Source organism: Nicotiana tabacum, chromosome 11 (assembly GCF_000715075.1).
Source record: "Nicotiana tabacum cultivar K326 chromosome 11, ASM71507v2, whole genome shotgun sequence".
Classification (NCBI taxonomy): domain Eukaryota; kingdom Viridiplantae; phylum Streptophyta; class Magnoliopsida; order Solanales; family Solanaceae; genus Nicotiana; species Nicotiana tabacum.
This window is the reverse complement of record NC_134090.1, coordinates 7,140,235-7,160,300: the sequence shown is the minus strand read 5'-3', so window position 1 is coordinate 7,160,300 and position 20,066 is coordinate 7,140,235. Positions and strand designations below refer to the sequence as shown.

General features: G+C 31.8%; 1 protein-coding gene across 1 annotated transcript; it reads left to right on the top strand.

The window, feature by feature from the left end:
• Positions 1–10,064: 10,064 nt before the first annotated feature.
• On the top strand, positions 10,065–13,210 carry LOC107769431 (uncharacterized). Its single transcript, XM_016588646.2, has 2 exons — positions 10,065–11,655; positions 12,719–13,210. The coding sequence occupies exons 1-2, from the start codon at positions 11,172–11,174 to the stop codon at positions 12,766–12,768; spliced, it is 534 nt and encodes a 177-aa protein (XP_016444132.1). The 5' UTR covers positions 10,065–11,171; the 3' UTR covers positions 12,769–13,210.
• The last annotated feature ends 6,856 nt before the right edge of the window (positions 13,211–20,066 follow it).

Sequence of the window (20,066 nt, the reverse complement as noted above, 5' to 3'; positions counted from 1 at the left end):
GCATACTGGATAATTCACTAACATTCCACTTATCCTTAATAATGTTATAGTTAATTTGAAAAGGTCCATACTTAGGAGGTAACGAGTTCAGAATAAATTGAACCAAGAAGGAGTCATCCACTTTCATCCCCAAGGTCTGAAGTCTTGCTGCAATGTTAGTCATCTCGATGATATGGTTTTGCATACTACGCGACCCATCAAACTTCATGAGTTCAGCCATTAGTGTACCAGCGAGAGACTTATCTGCAGAACGAAAACGTTCTTCCACAAATGTCAGGTATTCCCTGGCACTTTCTGTTTGTGGAATAGTACTCTTAATGTTGTTGGCAATATTCATTCGCATAAATATAAGGCTTAGCCTGTTAGAGCGTTCCTATGCTTTATGGAAAGACTTCTCATCCGCACTGCTCGAATCAGTAATGGCAGCGAGCTTATCATTCAGCAGAGCCAAGTCAAGATCCATTACACCTAAGTGGAACTGGACTTGTTCACGCCATTCAAAGAAGTTCAATCCGTTGAACACAGTAATAGACGAAGCAAGCGAATGAAAGGGAATAGCTGCAAAATAGATAATACATACTCACAAATCAATATGGATTCAACAAAACAGTTAAAGCATATCGCAATTCTCCTTTGGGTAGATACTACGACACACTATCATAATTTAAATATCATTCAGTCTTAATAGGTAATTAAATATTTTTAACCAAATATATATGTCATCTTTGGACAGACAATATATATTTGACTAAGAATATTAATTTACCTCATCATATTCACTATTCATAGAATAATTGATGCATCTTTGGGTAAATCCTTAAGTTCTAGCAATAGTGAAAATTAATTTATCCACTATTTTTAAATTATAGGCATTTCATTAATTTTATGGATAAACTATAATTTTATGTATGCATATTTTCATAAACAAACTAGTTTGGTCACTTTGGTGACTAACAAACTATATAACATAAGTGCACACACAAAATAGAGATCATAAGATTTTATGCATGTGAATACTTTAAACAACCAAGTTTGATCACTTTGGTGATAAACAAACTATACAAACATTAATCACAAACATAAAATAAATTACAACATAATAGCTTCAAAATATATAGGACAAGATACGGATAACATTCATACACATAACTCACGTCATAAAATATGTGATTAGCGGGTTCAATATTGTCAACATTGAATTCTTTATGTCAACCAATTTAAACACTAAAAGTTTCTAGCAGAATCCTTATGGTTAATCTTAAGGAATTATTATTCTTGAAGTCATAATCTAAACTTCAACATAGACAATTTTTTTTTAATTTCTAAATGCTCACAAGTATATTGGACAATAACTTAAGTTTATAAAATATGCCAAAAACTACAAAAATATTTTGTTCTTTCCTTTCGGTGCCGCCTTCAAGGCTTTTTACATTATGCCAAGTTTGTTTAAGTAAAAGGAAAATAGAATAGATCAATCTTATACAGTCTCGTTGAAAAACTTTTCTCAACAAAAACCACGGCGTACGAGTAAACGAAGATTATCTGTTCAAACTATCCAGGCTCGTGATACCACATGTAATCATAAACTTTTATTCATACCAGGATCTTGAACATGATAATCTTACATATAATCGTTATAGAAAACATACCTGAAGCGGAATTCATTATCGTGAAGCGGAAGCGTTGATTAAAATAAGTTTCTCGCTCCTTGCCCTAGCTTTACGTTACCGCCGACTTTAGTGATGGAAGAAAGAAAATAAAAAAAATACGGTAACCCTAGTGGGTGGGGAGAGGACCAATTTATAGAGGTTCTCACTTAATCTGGTTCGTCCATCAAGTAACCAATCGGACGGATGAGATTATATAATTAATTAAATATTAATTATGGGCCTTAACCTATTGGGCCACATATGCATAGGAAAAATAATTTACATAAATATCCATGATCATGTTCTTGTTAGTATGAACAATAATTATCATATATAGTTGCTTTTCTTCAAAATATATTTAACTTTCACATTCATATTTAATTCCCTATGCAAAACGTGTCACACATATATATACACGAACATATGTCTGCTGTATATCTTCTAAGATTGTGATGGCTTGGCTAGCCATTAATCGTTGAATCTTAGTTACTAGATTCTAGAATTAGCACATGTTACATAAATTTGAGATCTTTGAATGAAATATCATAAAAGTACAATTGAAGAGGTGGAATCAGAATTTAAAATTTATGGATTAAAGCTTCTAGTTCATTTAAATTATTAAATTTTAAATTAATAATTTATATATTCAATGAATTTTTATAATAAATTAATATACAGTTTGAATTAAAGCTACTGGGTTCGGCCGAACCCGTAACCTGTGTTCTAGCTCTACCACTGAGTACAAGTTTTGATTAATTATAAATTGATTGGAATCTAATGAATCAATAAGTAACACGTACACAGCCTATCATATTCGTTTCACTCCTGGGAAATGCACGCTAAAATTCTGAAAGATAAGAACCATGCAAAGTTCTATGATCAAGAAATTTAAGTGAGTAGGTGTTGAAAAAAATTGTCACATTTACTGTTCTGCTATATATAAATATAAGATATAGGAACTAATATAATATACGATATATTTTCTAAAATGTTTCATATATATATAACTTCAGTTTATGACAATTGATTTAAAGATCTGTTGTCTGCAATATATATCCAAACATTACGTACAACAACGTATTCCATAAATTGGTCAACCAAATTTTTTAACGAAAAAGCTTGTAAATTGTAAATTTTAAAAACCGGTTGTATATGTTTTAGAGAACCCTATTTTGTTTTATTGAGTAGTTGAATAGAAGTGCTTTAGATAAAGTAGGGCGAATATAAAGGATCATATAACTAGCTAAACTAAGTTCATTCGCCTTGCGCGGGAAGGTAACGAAGTTCAGTTCATGAGATTGCAACGTAACAGAGTGGAGCAAACGCGACACAAAGTTTCTTACCTTAGTTGGATCTCGTAGATGCTACCTAAAATGTAGGTAGGCGACAGATATGTAACGTTTGGAGTTGTCATTCGTGCATATGTTTATGATGGAAGAATGAGCGATATATTTCCCTGCTAATCATGGAATCATAGAACCGTTACCCCACGACCCCCATCTAAAATGAAAATCAAAAGAGAAAAAAAGAAAGAAAAAAAAAAAAGAAGAAGAAAGAGATGATAAAATAGGAAAAAACCCTCTAGCTCACGTTAGTCTTGATTTACTTCCTATTAAATATTAGTATTAAGCTAATTACTCGTAAATGGTTTCTTACAGCTGCAAAAGCAACTTTAGGTTTACCAATTTTTTTTTTTAATTAATTTTATGAGAAGATGGGTAGTGCACCAATCTATAGGAATTTATGACAATTTACAATGGGTAGGAAAATTGATTATAAAATATTCATCATTGCCTAGGAAAAGGACCCTTTCAGGCTAAGGTAAACAGAATATTTTGGTTTAAAGTAAGAGAAAAGTTAAATAAAGTGCGGCTAAGGTCCCGTGCACAAACAAACCTTTCATCACCATCTTTATTTAAAAAAACAAAAATATACGTTTACAAGTAGATATCCAAATTAATTTAAATTGTATTGGTGAGTGCAAACTATTATTCTATTCATTAATCATTTGTGCAATGACATTAAACTTTATGCTCATAGATACGTTCATGATCTTTAATAGTTCCTCGGTCTTCTTATTTGTCCTCGTCTAAGGTTTTGATATATATTAAGAAAATTATTTAATAACATTAATTGTTTGAAGTGAAGGAAAGTCTTGAAGCAATAATAAAGTTTTTAGCAAAAAAAAATAATAATAATAAAGTTGTTTGTACTATAGGTCATGAGTTCGAGCTATAAAATCAGTCATTGATGCTTACATTAGAGTAGGTTGCCTACATCACATCCTCTTGGGGTGCGCTCCTTTATTCGAACCCTGCATGAACGCGAGATGCTTTGTGCACCGAGCTACCTTCTTTATTGATTAAATTAAGATTTTTCTCTTCTCAGCTTTTTCTAAAAACTGATGAGATTAATTAGTATGACTTTTAGAGAAAAAATGAATGTATAGATCATTTATTGAAACGGTGATAAATTTTTAAAGAGATAATTAATACAATCTTGATGTTCTATTTTAAACCTAATTTGTTTGATTAAAACAATAAATAAAAAGGATAAGCTAGAAAGAAGGTTATCCTTATTTACTTTTATCTATCTTTTTTCTCAAAGCTTTAGTCCAGGGCATATATGCTAAAACTTTAAATATTTGCTTCTTTAATGTGATCCAAATCATAAGATATGGTTGACGTTCAACAAAGTAGATTAATACAGATTCTCTCTATGTTGATTCATTACGTAGATATATAGAAGAACTTAAGTACGTTGCATACATTAGGAATTTTAACCACGCGCAATAGATAAGATCCGATTCAGTTTTATGTAGAGGTCTCGAGTTCGCAAGAATTAAAAATTCAGGCAAGAAGTAATTTTCCTTTGATAGATTCTCGTACATGACACATATCTGAATTAATTTGTTTTTATCCCGCTATTGACAAAACTAATACAAAAGCTAAAAGAGGAAGGATTAAGTAATGGAATTTCCTCTCCAATTATTATTGACTTATTATTACAGACATAACCAAAGTCATTTCCTTGTAATATGGAGTCTAAATTCATTAGTGCTTTCTTTTCAAACAATCTATTCTTGTTGAGGATTGTTTTGTCGAAAACGTTTTCGATGATGTAATTGGGGAATTATCAAAGACGACTTGATCTTTTACTATAAGATGGTCAAGTATTTAAATAAGGAAATTAAAAAATTTTAACGTTAAATTTATTGTACTTTTAAAATTATATAATATAAAAGTACCATTTACTAAAAATTTAATATTTTTTTTTACATATAATTATATTTCACGTTAAAAATATTTAATTCAAATGAATTTGTTGCTTAAGAGTTACTAAATGATTTGGACATTAATAATATCCTTTCTCAACAACTTCTCTCCACAAATATTTTTACACGTACCCTCATGGAGCTTTTGGCCAATATTGTCCCTTATCTTTGAGAGTAGGTCCATTTTGGTCCCTCAAATATAACTCTGAGCATATTTAGTCCCTTAAGTATGCTAAAGTGAAGCACCTTTAGTCTCACTGACACAATGTGTTAAAAAACTAATGGTGTTACCCAACTATGATTCATGAAGCAAATCTTCTGTTCTGAAGCAAAACGGTTCCTCTCCTTTTATTGGATAACACAAATTATCACTTTAATTCCTCATTTTTAGATAATGTCTTTTAAAATTTTGACCTTGAAAATATCCCCTTTTGTGCCAGTTTTTAATGAAAAAATGACAATGTATAGCCGCTGTAAAAATAATAACCGAAAAAATATATACAAATTATATATACTTTTTCCGTTACCAGATGTAAATAGTTTCTGGCACAGACTAAAAGTGATAATACAACCCGGTTATTCGTTTACTCTCACTGAGATGCCTAGAAGTGATCCTGGCAGCTTTATTTTTTTCAAATTTTAACTTTTCTTTTTGGAAAAATCAATCGAAATTTTTAAAAGTAAAAGTTTCAACGTTAAAATCTTAAATTTATCAGCTCTGTACTATTAGTGGGTGTTGCAGCCATACAGTGTCATTTTCTCGTTGAAAACTGACATAAAAGGGGATATTTTCAAGGTCAAAATTTCAGAAAACATTATCTAAAAAATGAGGAATTAAAGTGGTAATTTGCATTATCCAATAAAAGGAGAGGAAACGTTTTGCTTCAGAGCAGAAAATTTGCTTCATGAATCAGAGTTGGGTAACACCTTTAGTTTTTGAATATATTGTGTTAATGAGACTAAAAGTGTTCCACTTTAGCATACTTAAGGGACTAAATATGCTCAAGATTATATTTGAAGGACCAAAATAATCTACCCTAAAAGATAAGGGACAATATTGGTCAAAAACTCCTAAAATGCACGGCTTCAAACTTCGAAGCACTTACTTTTGGGAAAAAATCCAAGAATTTTCCAAATACTTGTTTACTGTTTAAAATTATTTATTTAATATTTATTATATGTTTTGAAGTCCGACTAAATTCGAATTCATGCTGAAAAGAAAAACTTGTCTATTCCTTGTATAGAGAATTTCTCCTCTCTTTTTTTGTTTGTTTTTATGTAGAGGTCTATTTGTTGTATAACTAATAAGTTATTTTCTCAAACTCAGACATTAATTACACTCTCATATTCCGATAGTTTGATGAATTGGTGCAACTTGCTATCAAAGAATTAGTGTAACTTCATCTTGTTTTGCAATATATCATATTAATATAATTTGAAGAGTCTAATTTATACTCACCGTGTAAATAATTTTCAAACTATCAATATAGTTTATTCATTGTTTCACTTTAGTTTTAGGTTGTATTTCAACTATTATAAATAATTACATGTTATTATCTTTTAATTAAATTAATATAGTGTAAATTTTTTGTATTTACAGTTAATACCTAAAAGTTAGACATATTTTAGGGTGTGTTTGGTCAAAAGGAAAATGTTTTCCATGAAAAATAGAAAATGAGTGGTTTTATCACTTATTTTCCTTTGTTTGATTGGTGAGTGAAAAACTTTTTCCGAAAAATATTTTCTAGTATTTGGCTAGAGAATAGAAAATACTTTTCATGTACTCTCCTCACTCCCCTTCCCTCAAGTCCACATGTTTCCTTGCCTCCCCCCCCCCCCCCCGCCCTCCAAAAAAAATGAAAGAAAATACTTATTTGTTGAAATGAAAAAAAAATCTATCTATAACATATAAAAAAGTACTATTAATAATATTTTTATTTAGGGTTAGGGTGGGGGTAAGGGTGGGTGGGGTGGTGCGGGGGGTTGGGTAGTGGGGGCGTCGGGCCGGGCCGGGATGGTAGGTTGGGTTTTGTAGAGGTGGGTTGGTGGGGGTTGGTAGAGATGAGGAATATGGTGGGAAGGTTGAAAAAGAGTTTTAGAAAATGTTTTCCCTTTCCTTGATAGAGAAAACATTTTCCTCCAATTTGAGGAAGATGAGTTCATGAGGAAAATATTTTCCAAAACATTTAACCCAACCAAACATGGAAAAATTGAAAAATATTTTCCGGAAAATGTTGTCCTACCAACCAAACACACCCTTAATACCACTTCATTATGTTGCTCTGAAATAGTCATTGTCTTTTTTGAATTTGCTTTTCTAATTTTTGATGTTTTCTTTTGTTTAAAAGTTTAAAGTGTTGTTATTTTTTTCACTTGATAGTTTCAGAAAAAGACTGCCATTAAAATTGATAAGTAACAATTTTCAACAATGAACTTTCTTTGATTTCTAGAACATTTTCTCGTTTTGTTTTAATGTCTTTTCGAAAGTTGACTAATATATAATCCAATAATTAATGGGGTCATCTCTTATATTTTCAACCAAATTCAACAAATGATTACGATGAGGAAAATATGAACATTATGTCTATTGTGAAACACCTTGACATCAGACAAATTATATGAGAAATCAAAATACTTTTAAATTTAACTCTTTTTTGGTTTACTAATCCAGTTTCGGTACTTTAAAAATATTAAAAGAATTAAACTTAACTCTGGAGAGCAATATAAGATATTTAAGTTACCGTTTGATATATTTTATGAATTTTACTTCTGAAAACTAACAAAAATTAGATATCTTTTTGTTCACAGTAGAGGAAGGAAAGAACAAAAAAAGTTGTCTTCTCAAAAATAAAATAAAAATACTCTTTTCATCATTAACTAGAGATTTTAAGTTTAAATTCTAAAAATGAAATTACCTTTAATAAGTAGCGTTTTATCACCTATAATTGGGATTAGGAAGCTACTCACATGCCTTTTCAGCTATTGTCCTCAATTTTCATTCCTCATTTTTCAGGTTCAGTGACAGAATTAAAATTTTTATTAAATGATGTCAAAATATATAAACGTAAACATACCAAAAAATTAAGGAGAGTCAATACATAACCATTGGATGATCCAACGATCCAACGATCAAAACTGTATCAGAAAATCTTAGCCATTGGATGTCACCCTTTTGAATCTTTAAGTTGGATAAAATTCCAATATCAGAAGGACCAGAAGAAACTTGAATTGTAGATTCCCCCCATATAATTTCTCCTCCCCTAAAACAGAACATCACACTCACATTTAACAAATATAAACCATGCATACATATTTACCAAAATTTACACTTTTTCAATTTTCATGCAAGTATAAGTTACAATCTTAAAATTTAAGCATCATAATTAGTGGTGGAGGCAGCAGAGGCGGATCCAAGATTTTGGCAGGATAGATGTACTATTAAGAAAAAATGGATCGAGAATCAGAGGCGAATGGGGTGTACTACCGTTGGGTTCAACTCAACCCAAAACTTTCGATGCGGGGTAAAAATTTATATGTAAAAATTACAAAAATAGTAGATATGAACCCATAATTTTAAAAATATAATGAGTTAATACCAAAAACCTTAAAAGTTGAACCCATAGAGTTTATCTCCTAGATCCGTCTATGTCAAGAATATAAATTTTACGGATTCAACCTTTAGTTTTTACTATTGCGCACCCATTACACTTTTGGAATATAAGTTCGAAATTAATTTTTTCTTTAAATAGAGTAGTTTTCTTATATCTATGTCTATTTCCATGTTGAAAATATTGGGATAAGTTGAACCCATTGACTATATGCTACACCATACGTTATTACAAGTTTTAAAATACATATTTTGCTTAATCATATAAGATTTTACAACGACAAAAGAAGAATAAGAATTTTAATGTGTGAAAATTTTGAAAGAATAAACCAAACAATTAAAGAAGTGAAAAGAAAAAGTACTTAATTACAATCCAAAAAGTGACACCAGACACGCCCATCCCCGTGGGCGTCTAGTTCTAGAAAAAAAGAGGAAAAATAAACAAGATTGACATAAGATTTGAACTCACGATCTCACCTAATAACCACAACATCATATAATACTTTGAGCATACACATACATTGAAATATTTTTTAAAAAATATAACATTATTGTACACGATTTAGGGAGAGGAACATGGGTTCACGTGCCCCATGGAACCCCCTAGATACGCCCCTGGGAGACAGGATTACTGCCAAGGGATTCACAAAAAGGAAAAGAGTTAAAAAAGTTGTATCTCGTGGGAATAGAACCAATGATCTTACAAAAGTTTTGACTTCCCCCCTCTCCCCAATTGACCACTAAGCTATGTTTGGGTTATGTCAAGGGGATTCAAAACATAATATATAAAGATAAAATACAGATTTTGTCTTATATATACAGTATAACTTTTCGGCAAAGGAGGTTCGCGTGAACACTCTTCTGCCCCTAAATACGCCCTTGATCCTAATTGAACTTGTAAACTAATAATAATAATAAACACATAGAAATCACCAAAACCTACGCTTATCAATTCGACAGCTATAAAAATTATGACTCTAAAAGATTAATTGAAAAATACAAAACATCATGTATATATTCATCAAAACATATTTATCTCCATTAATAAAGCTCACTCATAAAAATTAAAACATTACTCTTCCTCCTAAGAATTTTTTCTTCATCCTGTCTTCTTAATCGAAATCCACATATCCTCAATCGCATACTAAGTAGAAAATAAGTTTAATAAAAAGGGACACAAGATCACGGCGAATTGTGTGTGCACACAACAAAGGAATGTGACGGGATGAATGCGATCCCTTTATTCTTAATTAAAAGTTTTAAGTTCAAATTCTAAAAATAAAATTTTTTAGTACGGAGCACTTTCACCTTAAATAGGTATTATATACAGGAATCTGAATTAGTCAATCAGACCCGTGGATCAGTGGATTCCAAATACCAAATGGTTAAATGAAAAAAAAAGTTGTGCATTAAAAAAACAAATTAGGAAAGTTGTGGGGTCAAAATCTAATTTGTACAAAATAACCATATCAAAAAATTAACAAGACAAAATAGTTATCCATCGCTTATATATAGGCCCCGCCACAAAGTAATCAGTTGAGTTTTCCACTGTGTGTGTGTGTGTGCGTGGGTGTGGCTTTAGGGGGGTGGGTGACAAAAGAGGAAGTTTTAGTGAGAGAGTAAAAAAGGTATTCACCGGCGGTGATAGAAAATGGAAGTGCCGGTGATAAATTTCTTGTTTTTCCGGTGATGTTGCCGTTTTGATCTCACTTTCCGGCGAAAATCATTCCCCAAAGTGATAAACAAGTTCGGGTCTGACCCGATTGCAGAAAATGGTCCTTTAGTCCTCTAAATCCCAATTTTGCCCTCATCAATCATGAGTTGATTAAAAAGCTTGATTTTAATTTAAAGAATTTCTCATATTATTAGACCCTTTAAAGTGTTTGACGCTTTCTGAGTGAGTTTTTAAGAAGAAATTTGGCATTTGTAGTTAAATTTTAGTGCTATTTACTAATTCGGGTCTGACCCGATTGCAAAAAAAAATGGTCCTTTAGTCTTCTAAAAATCCCAATTTTGCCCTTATCAATCATGAGTTGATAAAAAACTTGATTGAAAGTTAGTGATTTCTCATATTATTAGACCCTTTGAAGTGTTTGCTGTTTTCTGAAGTTGGGTTTGAATTTTGAAGCTTTTTCATGTTAAGGGGTTGTGTTTTGATGATTGAATTATGCAAAGCTGTTTGCTTTTTTGCTCTTTTGATAATTAAAAAAAAGTGAAACTTTCTCCTCCATACCATATTTTTATTGTACTAATGGATTAAATATTTGTTGAATTTTTATTCTGGGGCTTGAATTTGAATTCTTGATATATTTCCTTCAGTCTACTCTCAGTTTTAGAGCTTAAAGTTTGAATCTTTTTGGTGAACTTTGTTCAACTTTGATCATTTCTCGAACCCCTTTCGGATGAAATGACTGTTTCTTGATTTATTTCGTTCAATTTCAGAACTTAAAGTTTGAATCTTTTTTTGTGACACTTGATCATATTTGATCATTTCTAGAACCCCTTTTGGATGAAATGGCTGTTTCTTGATTTATTTCCTTCAAGCCACTCTCGGTTTCCTTCAATTTCAGAGCTTAAAGTTTGAATCTTTTTTGTGAAATTTGCTCATATTTGATCCTTTCTAGAGCCTCTTTTGGTTGAAATGGCGGTTTCTTTGACTCGTTTATCCTGGTGGTGGTGGGGTGGGAAAGAGAAAGAACCAGTGACTAATGGTTCTTCTTCAATGAATCCATTGCAAGATTTTGGATTTGGGTTAAAGGAACAAGGTGATAGTTTGAAGTTTAAGTCAGTGAGGGGAGCTAATAATGTGGCCTCCTCAACTACTAGGAAAGTGAAGAGGAAATGGAAGAGTAGAGAGGAGAGGATTAAGAGGGTTGATAAGAAGTATGATGTAGTGTTGGTGCCATCGGATGGTGTTTGTTTATCAGGTTCTGAATCCGATGACTCGGACTGGTCAATCGGGTGGCTGGAACCACATGCCCCTGATTTCCAGAATGATGATGAGGCTGATGACAGTTTTGCTGTGTTGGTTCCTTGCTACAGGCATGATTGTATTAGAGAAATAGGAGAGCCAAACAATCAGTTTTTAAGTGCCATTGAGAACCTTTCAAATGAGTATTCTGCTGGTAAGAGCTATAGATATTTACTTGTTTTTGCCTTTTTCTGCATTATTTCTGTAGAATAATATCTTTCTCTTAGTAGATAAGGCATTTATAGTTAAATCGGCAGTGCTGGATTATCGGTACTTGATGACTATGATTTGAGGTTCATTGTGCTTGTTTAGAACTGCCCCCGCTTTGACTTAGTGACTACTGGAGCTGAATTTGTTATGTTAGTTATGTTAGTAATACAAGCGTTGGTGTAACTGGTAAAGTTGTTGCCATGTGACCAGGAGGTCACAGGTTCGAGCCGTAGAAACAATCTCTTGTAGAAATGCAGGGTAAGGCTGCGTACAATAGACCTTTGTGGTCCGGCTCTTTCCCGAACCCGCGCATAGCGGGAGCTTAGTATACCGGGCTGCCCTTTTAGTTATGTTATTAATATGTGGACTGAGAAAAAGATACATGTGAGCTTGCAGTACTGTTGTCCTTCATATTACGAAGCGTGTGGTTACAAGCATCACATATATAGTGCTAAAAAGTAGAAGCATGTCTCCCGTTAGGGCACAGATGGATAGACTACTATCATTGGATTCAGATATTAATGAGCAATAGTTCCATAGGAGGTTGATTAGTATTCTCAGAGTAGAACTGGTGAGCAGTTTTTTGAGAAAGATTTTTTTTGTTGAGAAAGACAGTATGCTGTTAATGAGCATTATTTATCATCTCCTTTGTTGTGTAATTTGACAATGAAAACCTGCAACAAAATTTCGTACTAACATAATGCAGCGAGTTCTACAAACTCCCTCTTGGCGATGTTATACTTTTACACCCCAGCCTTATTTGTTCAGATAGAAACCTTAAGTGGTAACTCTTGTTCGGAAGCTGGAGAACTTCTCGTCCGTAGTTTCCAAGCTTAGAGTTTTTATTTCGTTAACCACTTCAAAGCCTGCAGACCTTGTTATTAGTTCTACATAGATTACTACTATGTATCATCTTTATGCTTGTCTATGTAGTTTCTATCAAACTTACTAGCAAATATGACCTGTCATTTCCTCCTTGTTATCTGAAATTCTTTTTATGATTGCAGAGGGTAAGAAGTACATGGAGCAATGGCTATCTTCTCTTCAGAATTTTTGAATCTAGTGCACCCGGTCGTTGTTCTGCATGTTAGGAAATTTCTGAAGCAGGAGCTATCTTTTAGTTTACGAGGAGATATGCAAGTTCTGAATTAATATTGAATAGTAGTGGCAGCAGGTCAGCATTTTCATTTGCGAGAGACAAATAATCAAGTTTATCGTGGCAGTGATCTTTGGTTACAAGCTCAAAAATACAAACCATTGTCATCTTCAAACTTTGGAATTGATCAACTTCTGTTATGGCTTTGGGGAGGGGGGGTGGGGATTGGGAATTTGACATGTGAAGCTGATTTTTAGTGTAAATATAGCTAATGTGAATATGGGAGAAGTATTATGCTTTTGGCTGCTGCTGTTGTAAATAAAGCATCTGTCTTCCAAAATCTGGACAAGTGAAACATCATTGTTTATATCTTGATTATACATTAATGTTATATATTATGTTCTCAGTCTTGCTAATTTGCATCATCCTTCTTAGTTCATTTTCTTCTGCATATGTTGCCATAAGATGATTGCTTAGTGAGACTTTCTTTAATTAGTTGCAACAATTAGCAATTCTTTTAGCAATGGCTCTGTTAGCATTCCTAAAATCCATGCATCTCTCCTATAATGTTACTGTGGTTCCACATCTCATTGTCATCAATCTATTTTGTGGTGGTTCCCTCAGTCTTATTGTTCATTAAGGGCAACCCGCTGCACTAAGGTCTCCCTATGCATGGGGTCCGGGAAAGGGTCGAGCCACAAGGGTTTATTGTACGCAGTCTTATTGAAGCATATTGTTTGCTTCATTAGGACACTCTTGTGGAAGCTAGTGAAAATAGTCGTCATAGTCTGAGTTCCTTTCTGCTTTCCACGAGACTTTCTTGACTTGTCAAGCGTTCTCGCCTTCACTAGGAAAGCTATTCGATAAGCAAGATTTTTTTTCTTTTTCTGATGATGAAATTACAATGAGATTGGAAAGACTAGGGGCTTTCCCTTTGTTGTCCACGGACGGGCGGATTAATAGTGCAGCCATGTTATAAAAATACTGGATTCGACTTTGTACAAGTGCATTTGATGATTACTCCACTCAAAGCCAAGAAAACCTAAAGATCAGTTGGACCATTTTTTGTTGTTGTATTGATTTCAAAACCCCTTTTTAGATGCAAATTGATTAGAGCATTTGATGTTTGCAGGAATGACATGTGACCATTGCCACTAAAAGGGTGAAAAGTGATTGACAAAAGTTTTGCTTTTAGTATTCCTTCTTAGCCTACTTTTCTCTACCTTTATAAAAAATTTCCAACTTTTTCCACCAGGGGTTTCTGCTAAAGGGATGTTAAATAAATTGAAACAGACCCCACTTTTGGTATTTGAGGTTGCCAATGGGACATATTTTGAGAAATAAAATAAATGGTCATTGACAATTTGTGTGCTCCTTAGCACTTATGATAGGGGGAAAAAGAAAATGTAGTTTGTGGTTATTATTTTCTATGTAATTGGTGCTTGTACACCACATACTATTGCTTAGAATATTTGGATATTTTTAAATTACTTTTAATATTTTGGTGTTGTTTCCTAATTGCATTATATAAAGTTGTAAGCATTAAGTTATGTGGTCTAATGGTCAACAAAGTTTGTTTCAATCTTGAAGATCAGTGAAATTTCAGTAGAAACAAAAAAATAGGAAAATTTTCTCATTTACTTAAGTTTTGATGAACATAATTATTCGTTACGTGCAGATAGGGCACATACCCATTATTAAGGACTCGTTTGTCTATAAAAAAATTCTAAAAAAATTCAAAAATGTATTTGTCCATAAAATTTTGCCAGTTTTTGGAAATTTTTCGAAAATGAATTTTTCACAACCAAAAAGTGGTCTTTCAGAAAAACTTCCAATTTCCAACTCACAAAACTGCATTATTTTTTCAAGTGAAATGTATGTCCAAACATAATTTCAAATTTCAAATACCATTTTTAAACTTAACTTCAAATATAATTTTTTTTCAAAAATTACAAGTTTATTTCAAACACCTGCTAAAAAAGTTATTGAGAAGTCTATTAGATTCTTAGGGATAAAATTTCAAAAATAGTTGGTGGGGTTGCCCTTAGCAATTTCTATTTCATGTCACTTTCATCAATGTTCCTTCTAATCCAAATAAATATTGATAAGCAAGGTTCATAGAGAGATTTGACAAGCAATTATTGATAATAAAAAATTACATTTTGATGATTCTAAGATATAATCAATTTGTCTTTTCACAATCATGTTGCGTACTTGGATCAGTTTGTCACGTAAACCAAAGTTGGATTATTCCTTTTGATAGATAATCACATGTCAAGAAAAAATGAGTGATTTGTGGGATTCTCCCTCAATTCTTGATGATAAAGTGAACCTAAATTATATCATGCTAAACTTGTAAGTACAGTCAAATTTCTTTATAGTCGCGCTTGTTTCGATATTGTTTAAATGTTATAATAAAGTTTTGTTATAAAGGGCATATATTATAATATAACATAAAAAATTGATTAAAATTTTATTTTTTATAGTAAATGACTGTTATATAAGAATACTATTATAAAAATGTCTAATTGCATTATATTTGGAACCATTATCTCCGTGTAACTCCTGAAAATCTTTATATGGAATAGTTTCCGAAAAATTTCCCGGTCTATATAAAAAGAGAAAAAGAAAAGAAAAGGAAAATTGCATAATATTTAAAAGTTGGAGCAATCTCTTTGAGGGCATGGTTATGTAATGATTGAATCTATTAGATTAAGAACCTGTTTGAATTGATTTAAAAAAAGTAGCTTTTCAGCAAAATAGCTTTAAAACCAAAAAGCAGTAAGTTGGGATTGCCCAGCTTATTGCTTTGGGTTTGTTTTAAGCAGTTTTAACTTATTTTAAGCACTTTTTGACTTTGCCAAACACTGAAAAAAGCTAAAAAGAGCTTAAAACTGATTTGACCAGCTTAAAAACCAATCCAAACACCCTCTAAATTTTATGCAATTTAAGCTCCCGAATTAATTTCTCTCGAACAAGATTTATAGTTTTTAGATTCTTTTCTTTGTTTTTCAAACTCCTTTAGTTATAGCATTAGATTTTAGGAGTGGTCTTTAACTTTTGACCCCATTGGCGGAACTTCAACGTCAAAAGTTTAAAGTGTTGCCAATAGGGCAAGAATGGAACAACACTTGTTAAACTTGATATTATGCATATGGAGCAAGTTGAGATAATCAAGACTATCTACTTTGAGGGTTATTTGTATATTTCACCTCTCTGTAGTTAGGTTGGGCTTTGATTGGGCTCAATATTCATCCTACACGCTATTTCTTTTGGGCCAACTGCAGAATGGTATAGCCTAAAAGCCCATTAGTTACCTAGTTGAAGAAGGAGAAATTCAAAAATAACCAGATTTACAATTGGTCGTTCAAAAATAGCCCAGTTTCAAAAGTAATCGAAATTTAGCCACTTTTCATGTAAAGATAAATCTGAGCGAAAATACTGTTCAAACCCTGGAAAATATGCCAGTATATTATACTGGAGTTCCAGCATAAGTATGCTTGAACTCCATCATATTATACTGGAGTTCCAGAATAAGTATGCTGGAACTCCAACATAATATGATGGAGTTCCAGCATAAGTACACTAGAACTCCAGAATTGTCCAGTATGATATACTGTAATTTGGAGCACCGGTACTCCAGTCTCCAATATATTATACCGGAGTCAGCAAAGTATACTGGTCCAGCATAATATGTTGGAGTTCATATATAGGTGCACCGAACTCCAGTATATTATGCTGGATGGGTCTCTATTGCAGCAAAATAATGGCTATTTTTCATTGACTTCGTAAACGCTGACTATTTTTGAATGACCAGTCCGAAAACTGGCTATACCGTGCTATTTTTACGTTGAAGAATGATGTATTTGATAAAAGCCCATCAGGCAATACATGTTACCATACCTAGTTGAAAAAGGAGTCTTTACGCAAATAGCCGGCCATATTCATTATTTACTTTTTTGGCCATATATATAGATACACATTTATTATAAACATGTAATAGATAAATTATGCATATATTATATATCCATCGGCTATTTTTAGTTTAAGTGATTGGATGAGCGGCTATTTGGATTAAATCTTCGTTGAAAAAGGATATTTGATAATGTGCTAATATTAGTAAGTTAACTATCAACTGTCAATCAAGGAAAAAAGTAAATAATATCCATTTTCTACCCGCAATTAATTTTATAATGTGTTATACTACGATTCATATTCTTACCTAACGGAAATTCTTTCTTATTTGCGTTTAGCCCTAACAACTCCAACTAGGGGTGTTCATAAAACCCGAAAATCCGAACCAAATCGAAAACCAAACCAAACTGATCAAAAAATTCGATACTTTTTGGTTTGGTTTGATTTTGGTTTTGAATTTTAAAAACCGATCAAATTTGGTTTAGTTTTGATTTTAATCAAAAAATAATCGAAAAAACCCGAACCAAACCGACTATAGAAGTAGCTATTTCAAATTTATTATTACACTTATATATATGTATATTTTTATACAAAGTTTTAAAAAATTTATGGTTAATGTTAATCGTTTGCACTTTTAGTACAGTTCTTTATCTTTATATTCTAGTTTGATTGGTAGTTTTCTTTTGTTAAGTGTAAGAATCTATTTCATGTTAAAAATATATATTTTTAATTGAGTCCTTAAATTATTCATCACTATTTGATTCAGTTATCATTAATATATCTTAGTAAATAATAGATTTCTCAAAGGACAATTGATTTGATAGTGTTACGTCGAAAATGTGGTCGTCGGAATATGTGTCTGGTAGCGTATGTCTTATATTTAAGAAAAAACCGACAAATAACTGAAAAACCGAAAACCCGACAAAACCCGACATAAACCGTATCGAGTAAAAACCGACTTAATTGGTTTGATTTGGTTCTAATATTTGAAAAACTGACTTACTTGATTTGATTTTTTTTTTATGGAAAAATCGATCCAAACCGAACTATGAACACCCCTAACTCCAACATGAAATATAATGAAGGACAATGTTAAACCATAGTAAAGTTGAAACGTAAATATGAACATTTAGCTCGAGTATTTGACACGTAATCCACCAATTTCACATTGGAGCTCAGGTAAAGTCAATGCAAATATGAGATAATTTGCTAACCGTAAAGATATGAATGACTCGATATATAACGGATGACAAAATTAAGATATTTCGTAAAGCAATAAAGTAACTTTAGGCCTATTTGTTTTTTTTTTCTTTTTTTTTCTGAAGTTAATATCATGTTATCTTGCTTGTGCTAATTTTCTATAATGACAAGAATTGATGCAAAGAACACTTGGGTTTTGTCGTTTTGACCTATCTTGATGATACAAACTAGAGGAAGAACTATATCTTATTTGGAAGTCGAATATTTTGTTTCAAATCTTCAGTTATTCTCTTTATAACACGATATTATATAGTATGTCAAAACATTCGTCTCTGGTGTTAATACTTATAAAAATGAGCAGCAAGAATTTATTAGGGGTATTATCACTTTTAGCCCGCTCTAAAAATTATTTATATTTGGTAATCGAAAAAATATATAAAATTTATATAATTTTTATATATAACATACATAATGTATATATATATATATATAAAATATATAAATTTTATACATTCAATTATTATTTTTACAGTGGCAATACGGTGTCATTTTTTCCTTATATGATAGTAAAATACCAGGATAATCATATTATCATATATGAAAGATAGTAGTGAAATAGTTGAAGTATGCAAACTAATTTAGTATTATAGGAGGAGCCAGAATTTAAAGTTTATGGGTTTTGAACTTGTCCCCAACCCATAGAGCATTTTAGTTACGTACTGGGCTCGCAATGAAATAATTTTATATATTTAATAAATCTTTTAATAAAAAATACAGAGTCTAGGCAAAAATTACTTGGTTCGTTCGAATCTGTAAGTAGTGCACTAGCTCCGCCTGTGATCAGTATGAACAAGATATATATCCAGCGACTATAAGATGGACAAGTATGAACTCAATATTTCGATGAATCATTTTTTCGGACGGAAAAAAATAAATAAATAATTACTCGAGATCTCACTAACAGATTCCAAACTACAACATCATGGAAAAGTATATCTATATTAATACATGTTATCATGTTATATTAAGGGGGGTTGGGGGTGGGGGTGGGGGTATGATTAAAGAAAGGAAGAGAAAAATAATACAAAACAGCAAAGCTAGAGTATATAAGTTCCTTTGGTATATTCTTTTTCCTTCTATGAAGTTTCTTTCTTTTCAGTCTTCATGATTAAAGTAAAGCATAATATGCGTTTATGACTAAACACTAGATACTTTACGCGCTTAATTGTAAATATTACTACTAATTTGTTTTAAGATTTTTTTTTTTTTTTTGAATATTCTGAAATCTTTTGCCCCAGCAATTAAAAATATCTAATATCATGATGAGTTGTATTTAAATTATTGTTCATCCGAATAATTTATTTGATGTAGTTGACATCATGAAATCATGGCCCTTGTTTTTAATGATTATTTTGATAAGCAAGAAGACCAATTCCGATTATTTTTTCTCTCACATAAAACAAGAAGAAAATCTGAAATTAATATCTGATTCGAACGTTACAATTAGACAAAATTAAGTTTCGTTACATAATATAGTTTTAGCAACTCCAATACAATAAAATATTTATAAATTACTAATTTAAAACTCAGTAACTTAAAACGATTAGATATCCGAACCCATAAACTTGAAATCCTGACTCGCCTGGTAATCTATCACAAAAGATATATTTCAGGACATTACTGCAAAATCTTTTTAAATATCTAGACCGAAAGTTAGTTAATGACAGGCCGAAAGCTGCTATTTGTACTACATGAAAACGCAGAAATATTCAAAAGTTAGTTAAAGAAGAAAACTTTAGTCTTTTCCAATGTACACAAAGAAAAAAAGAAACTTTAGGACAAGAATAAATATATTTTCTTTCTTCTTTTGTTTATTGGACAAGAAACTTTAGGAAAAGTTCTGTATGAGAATGTGACAAGCTGTTGAAGAGGCCAGTGGATGCCACGTTCACAATAATCAAATTTGTTAATTGGCTGTCAATAGCTTTGGCTTTGGTTTGCCAAATAAAAAATTAATAACAATTTTGGTCCCTCGATTATTGGCAAATTATGATCTAATCCTTGTAATATCTAGCTAAGCACATTGAAACTTCAATTAATTGAAGTACTGCACTTTTAATCCTTATGCTTGCGAGCAATGACAA

Excerpts from the sequence above, each read along its gene's own strand:
- LOC107769431 (XM_016588646.2), top strand. The coding sequence starts at position 11,172 with ATGGCGGTTTCTTTGACTCGTTTATCCTGGTGGTGGTGGGGTGGGAAA. Across the intron at positions 11,656-12,718 it reads TTCAAATGAGTATTCTGCTG|AGGGTAAGAAGTACATGGAG; the intron begins GTAAGAGCTATA and ends TTATGATTGCAG.